At 32.0% G+C, this 10,707-nt stretch overlaps 1 protein-coding gene across 1 annotated transcript; it reads right to left on the bottom strand.

Moving 5' to 3' along the window:
• Nucleotides 1-314: 314 nt before the first annotated feature.
• On the bottom strand, nucleotides 315-4,179 carry LOC107192805 (squamous cell carcinoma antigen recognized by T-cells 3-like). The gene is made up of 6 exons (XM_015582140.1): nucleotides 3,718-4,179; nucleotides 3,424-3,605; nucleotides 2,474-3,351; nucleotides 1,762-2,395; nucleotides 862-1,009; nucleotides 315-776 (listed from the first exon to the last, which is right to left on the bottom strand). The coding sequence occupies exons 1-6, from the start codon at nucleotides 4,145-4,147 to the stop codon at nucleotides 331-333; spliced, it is 2,718 nt and encodes a 905-aa protein (XP_015437626.1). The 5' UTR covers nucleotides 4,148-4,179; the 3' UTR covers nucleotides 315-330.
• Between the last annotated feature and the right edge of the window lie 6,528 nt (nucleotides 4,180-10,707).

Raw genomic sequence — 10,707 nt, 5'->3', positions numbered from 1 at the left:
CATCTTACCACCAGAGGGTCAAACCCTAAGCCACGCCTCCATTGACTTTCCCAATACAACTGTCCAACGTTACATGCATATATTTTCATGTCTTACCCTCAGAAAATTGAATGACTGTAATAAATATACGCAGATAATTGAAAAACAGACTCCAAAAGAAACTCTTCTTTTATTTTATACATCTTTTGCATTTCACATGAATTAGATAGTGGAAAGAATGTAAACTAGAAAACTTACGTCCTGTATGATGAATTTATAGTATGCGCGTATTGAACTCGTTGATTAGTATATATGTACAAGGTTTCACAGAATCATTTACACAATAGTAACTTATGTTTTATTCAGTAACATGTTTCTAAAATCTTGATTACTCATTTTTTGCGTAACACTATTTGTTGCTACGTTTGCACTGCCATTGGTAGCAGCAGTAGTTTTAACAGTACGTGGCACCATAGACAGTAACGTTCTAGGCATGCCAAACGTAGTTCTGCTTACTGTTGTACCACCCAGAGACTTAACTGGAGGTACATCGTCGGCTGTTTGAATCTTCTTCCGTTCAGGTGGTTTGCTTACAGCCACACTAATTTCTTTGTCGCCGATTTTCATGCCATCGGTAGCCAAGAGAGCCTTTGCAGCACTAGTTGCGTCTTCGAAGTCAACGTAAGCTAGCCCTTTCGAATGCCCATTACGGTAAGTAACTATGCGGACTTCTTTCAATGTTCCATGGACTTTGAATATGTCCTCGAGTTCTTCTTTTGTCGTCGTTACAGGCAGTCCTAAATGATCAAAAAAAAAAATTATACATAACTCATTGCAATACAACTTACAATTTGATTCTTATTAATTTACAATGATACTTACCTTTAACAAACAATTTATTTTTTTCAAGAGTACAACTGTACTTAAATCCCGGTATTCTTGTTGTTTTGTTTGGGTCACATCTTGAAACAAACATTGGTCGTCCTCTTATAGGAGTTCTGTCTAATTTCAAAGCTGTTTCAACAGCTTCCTGTAAAAACATAATTGTATAGTAATATTAAACTGATATAAGAAAAATGGTAGAGTTGGATCATTTGCAAAATAAGTAGCACATCAAGTGCAGTATTTTTATGACCTGTTTACTGAGCAAATAAATCGATCATAAGATAACACATTCTATATCAGAGTAAAACTTGGAAAACATTAGGGTCGTCTAGAAATACGTTGTAAAGCTTTTAATCAAAAGGGTAGTAATTTTATGAGTCTGATGTAATGAAATTATTCATACAGTTATAAAAAATACAGACCGCAGCCCTACCCTTAAAAACGCTACAAACTTTCCGAATAACCTAATACTACTCTGTAAAGAGCGATTTAAAATTGCAGAAAAATTGTATAGATGATATAGTAAACGACAAAAATATTTTTGTTCTAATAAACACATGATCTCATTTATTTTTCAGTAATAATGCGTTAAAACTTTAGAATTTACAGGTGTATGAATAAGCAATCTGGTATGTATGGATAATTCGGTAAGTTAAACGAGTCTCTCTACGCGTCTTCTATTCAGAATCTAAATTAGATTCTCTTCTGAATCTAAAATTTCAGAAACAATTATTGATTCTGGTCACAAAATTCCCTTTTAAAATCTATCGTCATCGACTCAACTGACCTGTATTTGAATTGAATTCTGTATTACCCTGCACATAGACGTATGTACACAGTTTTTGAAAATGTGTATATAGCATTATATTTGATAATTTCACAATGAACACATCATACCGTATTACTTAGTTGCACATAGCAAAACCCTTTGCTACGCTGTTTGTAATCTCGTATCATTTTGAATAAGGTAATCGGTCCAGCCGGTTTTAAAGCATTTTTAACCTCTTCCTCCGTTGCGGTGTAGTCCAAATTACTTACGAAAACGGTGATTTTATCATCGACCGCTTCAGTATTGTCTAGATCCATTTTATCATTTTCTTCTGGTGCTTTGAAACCAGGCGGCGGAGCAACCTTTGATTTCTGTTCTTCAGTACTACCATTAACTTTCTTTTCGAGGTTCAAACGACTTTCTTTCATTTTTGGTGTTATTTGCGTTTCGACTTTTTTCATTTTTGTAGGAGAGGATCCTAAATTTTTCCATCTCCCAGTATCTTCTATTTTTCTCTTATGAGTCCTCTTACTCTGCGTTGGCGACAATTCATGATTCGCTATTTGTTGTGCTTTTTGTCTTTCTTCGGCTACTTTCTCTAATTTTTGTTTCGTTTTTGCCTCGCATTGCTCCATTTCTTCCAGAATACCTTCGTCCCTCTCAAAATCTATCCATGAACGGGCTATGCTTTCTGGCCAATCTTTTACAGCTGCCAGAGCTTTTTGGTATAGTTTTCTTAAATGTTTTGTATCTCCATAACACCTATATGTAGATAATACTACATTAAATTACAACTTATTACTTGTTGTCATATTACTTCTAAATAATATAAGACATTACCTTTCTAATGAAATATATTCTAACCAGTAAGACGCGGTTGCAGAATGTCCCTGTGACAAAATGTCAGCCCATAACGATCTAGCTTTTTCCATGTTATTAGCATGTACAGCTTCAGTTCTTGCCCAGTATTGTAATATTATACAACTAGGATCTCCCTCCAAACCAAAAGATTTTGCTAAGTGTTCACAAGCTCTGTTAAACGTATTACGCAATATGTCTAAATGCTTTTCTTCCTTAGAAGGATACTCATCGAGTTTTCGTCGTAAATATTCTAAATATGTCATCCACAAATTGCGATAATCGTCCGGGAGAGAAAATCCAGCCGCTAAAGCGTTCTCTAATATTGTTTGAACTTCTATTATTGGCCTGTCCCATTTTTCACATGATCTCATCCATTTCTGCCAAATAGTTGCACACCATGGAACATTTCTTGAAGCTTTTCGGTACAATGGGTCCAAGAAAGATTGATCCTTTATCTTTTCTTCTAAATATGTAATGTAACCAAGCCAAACTGATGTTTCTAAACTCAAATCAGTAACAGCTCTTTCATATAATACAATTATTCGTCCTGGATCTCCCTTGTGCTCTTCGTACCGTAAGTATGCTTTGTACGCATCTAAAAGTTCACTTTCATCTTGTGAAGAAACTACTTTTTCTTCATAAGGCAAAATCTCATTCAGCATTGCAGAAGCTTTTTCATACCTTCTACGTACCATTTTATCATCCATATTAGCTTCTGTGCCATCTCCATTTCGCCAAGCCTCATACTCCTCAAAAGTATTCTCCATATCCAAAAGAGGACATCCTAATTGTCGTTTAAATAAGTTCCCAATTCGTTCCAACTGTTCCTTCTTTTCAACTTGATTCGAAGGATCAATCTAAATATTATAAATCAATGTTAAACGTGTCTTAAAAAATATATATAAATATTTTTTATTTTTTGTACCTACCAATGCATACAACACAGCTTCAAATTCTCTGAATGCTTCCCATATTATCGCACCCTTTATAGTATGCAATCCAACAGCAGTTAACGCTCGCTCAAATAATTGCCGGACATCTTTTGCCGCACCTTTATCAGTGCCCATATTACCAATGCTAAATTGTAAATATTCTAGCCATACTTCTACAGCTATAACAAATGATTTATGTTGATATTATATGTTCGATATATACAATGTGAACAACAAAGTCGTAAAAAATTACTAAAATGGGTATTCTGCTTGAGTATGCATTGAACTTACAAAGGTAATCTTTCACAGCTCGTTCACATAAATTTACTACTTCAGCTTTCTCTTCTGGTGTTGTAGCTAATTTAATTTCATCACGCATCCAGGATGACCAGAGTTCAGGGCTCAAAGGATACTTGGAACTCATATTTTCTCTGGCAGCACGTAATCGTTCTAGTTCCCCCATTTTTTGCAATTTATCGATAATGGCTATATGACTCGTGTAATCATATGGATTCTGAGCAAGGGAAGTTTCTAAGACTTTCAATTCGGCCTCATCGGCATCCTCTTCGTCGTCATCTTCGTTCTGATCATCAGCAGATTCATTCTCTGCATTTTTTTCATCTTCATTCTCAATCATTTCGGAATCATCCACTTTGTCAACCGAATCCTCGTATGTCATTTTATCGTTGTTTTCCTCACTTCCCACATCCATTTCTTCCATTTTGACTTAAATAGGTTCTACACCGAACTAGAAATGTTTCTACTGTATTCACAGTAATATTGATGTGTAGTTAGAGAAATCGAAAAAGGACACCGCACGTCCCAATTAAACGTTCAAGGTTATGTTTATATAGATGTTTTTATGCAAGTTTCTTTTGAAGCTTGACAGCAGATATGTATCCTTTGTGTACTTTATAAACATGCGTATGTATGTACTACAATCGCTGCTTCAGAAGACACAATCGTTGCGCAACCGTTTAGTGATTTCACTAGATTTGATTCTGAACGCTACACTCTACTGGGTGAGCAGTAGCAAATGTAGTGAAATCACAGTTGCGTCTTCTGAACGCAGCCATTGGTACGAAATTCGAATTTAAAATTATCTCTATGCATGTGCATTTGTGCTAATAATACTCAGAATTCATGCTTTATCGGTAACGTCGGGTATTGACACTAAAATGGTAATAGGGTACGTAGACCTGCGAACATGGGACAGAAAAAAGCATTGGATGATAGGTCTATTCTATACCTCGTCGGTGGTAAAAGCTATCTAATGGTTTGCCTTTCTAGGTGCAGCATATAGATTTAGGTTACAGAGAGAGAAAGAGAGAACTGATTCCGTGTTTGCTAGTCAATTTCAGAACATAATAATGCATCGTTAGAGCGGCTGTTGGTGTTTAAAATAATGTGATGGTGTTTGAGCATCTACCTTTGTCATTATTTTATCAATGGTATCTGTAACGAAATACTGTGTTGCTGTGTAACACAGTGTAACATTTTCATCGAATTGTGGAAGTAACAGTGTAGGTGCAGTAAATTTTATTTTACCACGTGGTTCTTTAGAAATTACTTAAAACATTTGTTTCGAAGTGTGCAGGAAGATCTAATGTCATTCTTTATTATTGACTATTCTTGTGGATACACATCAGTACTGTGTAACATGACCATATACAGTTTATATTCCTGGCATTTAAAACAATTTTGATATATTGTTCGACGAATTATAATATTCTATTACAAACGTAAGTAAAGTGATTATGTGATTATATGATTATGTATATAATAATATAACAAGCTCGTTAAAAAAATAGATAACCTATACACAATTCGTAAACCAGTCGTAAATTGTGCTTTAGTTGTACAATTTTTTAAAGACAATATTTTTATTTTTAGTTCTTGAGTATTACGGAATTAATTTGTAGGAATGTATGTAAACAACAGTTGAGATAGTAAAGTTTAAAACCACTTATGTTTAAACTGTGTTTTGTGCAGTTAATCAACTAGTTGTTTAATAACTATTATTTAATTTTTCTAAAGTATTCTCTCCTTATATCAACAGTTTAATAATATTAAAATATATTTTTAGAACCAATCAAATTTTATATGCTGCAAAGAAATAAGTGCATTTGTTAATAATCAATGTTTCTTAATCTTATCTCTTCTAACATGCTTTGTCCCCATATTTGTATATATATGTATACATATATTTAAGGTGTGAAATTATTAAGCGTAATGTTTAAAAGGCCAGGGAGATAAGTGATTTCTTATGGAAAAATATATAAAAATTTTAAACTTACTAGGAAATATCATTAATAAATATTACTAAGAAATCTTTGTTAGCAATTGTAGTATGGTAATGAGAACAAAGCAGTCCATGAAAAATTATATTCAAGACAATTTTTCTATATATTTGTACGTTTTGATAAAATAAATATTTGCAAACAGTATTGAAAGGTTAGAGCTATATTTTAGGTCAGCATTCCATATAAAACCATGTATTATACTTAAATATTGTGGTAATATTGGTGTAATACTGGTTACAAATTTAGTTGCAGTATATAAGAACTTACAAGTAAATTTGAATGTTTTATGTATATCTAAAAACTAAGTTCAAAATTTTGTTTACTTGAATTTAATGTTTGATAAGAATATGAAAAAGCAAATCAAATGAAGTGTTTTAAAGAGTTTTTTTAAACACATACCCATATGTTTTGGTCAGAGTATTGATAATATATACAACAAATAGTATAAATTTAGTTACAATAATTTAATGTTTGGTACAAGTCCTATTATTTCTAAGTTTATAAACTCCAAGTTATATTAAATAGAAAATAGAATCTTTAAATCATTGATTTTACTTTAATTATATATGTTCTACAATATTTTTGTATAATATTATTTAAAATCTAATCTTAACGAGATTAAGATTACCTCAATAGTTTTATGGCACAATAAAAGATGAGAAAAGATTACATTTTGGTATTGTATCTTTAATTGTCAAAACAGTCACATACAATGAATACAAAGGTTGGGACAAAATTCATGCAGTATAATGTGTATTCTTAATAGATAACAAAGGTTCATACAGTATCACAATCCAAAACATTTATTGCAGAGTTGTAAGAACTAATTCACTTCTGGTTATTGAAAATGATTCCTACTGAAATGATACATGTTTCATTACAATTAACAAAATGAAAACAAAGCAAAAATAATAGAAAGGTTGAACTTCATAAACAATAATTAGCAGTCATTAGATTGTTAATCAACAGTATACCTGCAAAATTTATGTAACATATAAAGTTTGTCCCATTTTCTTTAGATATTCTCTACAAGCTAGTATCATATTAATCTTTTTTGTAATTGAATTTAAGTACAATTACCATATTATGCACTTGAAAAAAAACAAGTACTTTCTATAATTTAATAAAAGTTATCTCTTGTAAGCAACATTAAAATATACTTTAAACATAATTTAAAATTATCTGGTGAATTATTTTATCACTGTTCAGTTATTCTTGAAGTTTTATAATCTTTATTTCTATACAACAGTATATCAGCAGTAAACGTATTGAGTAAGTCATTAAGATTCTGGACATGATAATGCATTCTTAATGTGATTATAATAGCCTTTTTGTGGACTTCATGTCTGATAACTGAGAAAATCGTGATACTAATAGTATCTTAAAATTGTATGAAACATAATATACTGTAAATAAGAATTCTTATATCAAATTCTGATAAAATTTCTCTGTCTATAACTGTTCTATGTTAATTTTTCTTCTGACTTTCAAAATAATGTGACATAATCAATTTGTAGTATGGTTCTTTCCAATTTATTATCACCAAGCTTATATTTAGGATTAAACTTAGAAAAAAACATATACCTTGTACATGTTTTATAATTCTATAGTATAAGTTACAAAATCTGTTTTCACTGATCATGATGAATACACTTTCTACTAAGTATTGCATATTTTTAAACTATAATATTTTTAAAATTCAAGTGACATATTTACTCTCACATATTATTCAAGTATACAGAAGAAAGTAATGTTCCCCCTTTACATGCTCACACTAAATTGACTGTTATTACATAAAAACTACATTATATAAGTATTAACTATGGTATAGGTAACAGCAAGCAGTTGCAGGAAAATATTATTGTATTCAACATTCAATTTTTGTAGCTAACATGAAATTATTTCAAATAGTGAAACAAGAATATTCTTATTTGTATGGTTGCCACAATATGTTCAGTATTGCACAAAAGTATTGTGAAATTGAGTACTTTCATACAAATAATTATTGAGATGTTTAGGAAATATGGCTTAATTAATTTTGCATTCTTAATTGTGTCCAACAATAAGTTAACTTAAATTTAAGTTTAACACCTATATTATGTTTTGAAAAATATTTGTTATACATGTTTTTATATTGTCTATATCTTTATGGTACATATAACTCCTCAATTTTAGGGTGAAAATTGTTACTAAATTTAGGGATGAAAAACATACTTTCTTCACTATAAAGTACAGAAAAAACTTTCTTTATTAAAAATTGTTTATTGTATTTTTCCTTAAAGAAGCTTCCAAAGTATTAATTTTGTTTAGAATACAATAAAAATCAATTTGTATATATATATTTTATGATATCTTTCTACAAATTGTTATTCTATTTTTGCGTAAATTTTGCTAAAACGAATTACAAATCAATATACGACATATAAATGTTATCAACTTTTTAGTTTCTGCTTTTCAATCACAATTACGATTGTTATTTTGCTTTAAAAAATTTTTACATGGGTGGAACAGGAACCGGGCATACTGTAAAAAGATTGCAAGATTTTATGATATCTGGATCAATTGACCTACGTATATTCCGTGCTTTTAATTAGGCCTTGTGTTAGAACAAAGTTATAACTGCAGAGGAAAAAAAATTGCAACACTGAACTTTTTTCTAAGCCGGTATGAAAGTCTTTTATGCTTGGGATATCATCAAACCACAATAACATAGAAAGCGTATGTAATTTTTACCCTGTTGTGTTAGCTTTAAATGTTTTACGTTTATAAAAATGCAATAGGTCTAAAGATAGTTTATTTCGTTAAATAATCTTAATGCAATAGTATTATATTCACAGTACAATTAAACAACAATTTCTAGCCGTATTGTCGAATTTAGATCAAGTATCATACATTTCAAAAAATACGGTAACTCTGATAACTAGACTGCGAACGCTTATGTATTTATAGTAGTTTAGGACATTTAAAGATTCAAAATATACTAAAACAAAATATTCAGCAAGAACTAATAAAATCTTTGCATTATTTTTAATTTAATAAACCTCTTAACAGATGAAACTAATTTCACTTCGATTCTGGTTCCTTTAATATGAACTACAAAAATGAAAATTTCCATAAACACTATTTTCTACAGTCAAAGGCCAAGTTGCCTGGTTTGCAGTTGGATTCGTTTGATTTTTCTTCATATTATACACAAAGCCGGAAAAGCATTTCTCGAAAACGTAAATACGACGCCAAAAACATTACTCCCCAAAATTAGCAAAATAATAGTATTCTGTAAAAGCCCAGTCAGCCAGACCTGCGAAACCAAATTTTGACCAATGCTTGTTAGAAAGTTATGGCTACAAGTTCGATGCAAGATATGCTATGTACAACTTGCGCGTACATTGGCAGCAACATACGCAGCAAATTGATATGCAGCAAATTGGCTCGTGCAAACTCTGTTTCATTTTTGCCCCCAATTTGATACAGGTTATGTTGCAACACTTGCTGCCCATTTGCTTTACCATTTTGCCTGCGAAACCTAAGTCAAATGCGGAAACAGATGGGTATGGCTTTTTTAGACAATCTTTGATATTATTTTCTGGCCATTTGTTCAAAACTTGTACACAACTGGCTATCAGGGAGATTAGTTAAAATATACGTATTGCTTGAACCACAAAAATCTTATTTGAGCGACAATTGCGAGCTGGAAATAAACTATAGTATCTATGCCATCGGAGCAGAACTTATCTGGATTGATAAATTCATCACGTCTATTTTAGATATACAGTGATCTGATAAAGCTTCAACGTCGAGTCCACTCTGGACCTTATATCGATCCGAGTCGTTGTATTTCACACATCAAAAATTTCAGGCCGATTTGGATTATTTCTAAATTATCAGAAGCGGTAACTCAAACCCTATCGCTTTCATTCACGATAAATTAGAAGTGATCCAAATTATACCGTGTTTGGTCACACTTTAATCAGAAAAATCTCACCGATATATCAATACAATTTTCATTAACAAAGAACCAGAAATAAAAAAAGTTTTATTGTTACATTATTGTTGTCTTGCTGATACACAGACTTTTAATCTTTTATTAAGTTTCCAAACTTTCAGTTGTCGACTACAGTAGACATTCGATTCCCGCACGAGTTGGGGCTGTAGAGAGCTAAATTTCCAAGAACCGTGCAGGAATCGGTAACTAGTTACCCGAGTGCTTTAGACCGAGGTTACATATGGGGTGGGCTGGATATACATACTTTACGGTTATGTTATCTCCGTTAATTTTAGAGGTATCAGAAAATTGTATTCATAGAAGTTTTGTTAGTATGAAGAGGGCTATTACTTAGCAGTAACAGTTTTTTCGTAGGTGAAGGATCTGCTGAGTTCTCAAAGTTAATTACAGTAGACTCTAACTATATTGCCACTGAACACATTGCCACATGAGGAACTTCCCCTTCACACGTACTTTCGCAGACACAAATTCGCTCTCTGACCATATTGCGTACGCCGGCGCACCAACACGATCCAGCTTTTTGCACAGGCGCTGAGGCCGACGCCATGGCGACAGAACCTAGCATGGAGGGGGCTCTAAACTGATTGCCATTTCACTCCCCAACAGCAGCGAACATGGCAATATAGTTAGAGTCTACTGTATGTTCTTTTATTAATGATATTGAAATACTATGGAATAATAATACTTTATTTTTTACATAAATCGATTCTTCTAAACATTTTGCGTAATAAAGGGTTAAGGTATTATATGAAAAAGTTAATAGTTCGTGACATATTTTAGTGACAAATGTCTAGCTTGGTTAGCATCTTTTACCCATTACGTGTGATCCGCGAGGCAAGAAGCAATGAAATTACCACCAATATTCATTCCACCAATAAAAACATTGCAACATTTTATTAAAACAGTATGATATACACTATGTTTTCTGTGATGAGTGATGAGATATGCGTGTTAAACGCGACACCGTATGTGTTC

The sequence above is a fragment of the Dufourea novaeangliae genome, unplaced genomic scaffold (genome assembly GCF_001272555.1).
Source record: "Dufourea novaeangliae isolate 0120121106 unplaced genomic scaffold, ASM127255v1 scaffold421, whole genome shotgun sequence".
Taxonomy (NCBI): Eukaryota; Metazoa; Arthropoda; class Insecta; order Hymenoptera; family Halictidae; genus Dufourea; species Dufourea novaeangliae.
This window is presented reverse-complemented; position numbering and strand designations above follow the sequence as displayed.

Excerpts from the sequence above, each read along its gene's own strand:
- LOC107192805 (XM_015582140.1), bottom strand. The coding sequence starts at position 4,147 with ATGGAAGAAATGGATGTGGGAAGTGAGGAAAACAACGATAAAATGACA. Across the intron at positions 3,352-3,423 it reads AAGCTGTGTTGTATGCATTG|ATTGATCCTTCGAATCAAGT; the intron begins GTAGGTACAAAA and ends TATAATATTTAG. Across the intron at positions 1,010-1,761 it reads ATGTGCAACTAAGTAATACG|GAAGCTGTTGAAACAGCTTT; the intron begins GTATGATGTGTT and ends ATGTTTTTACAG.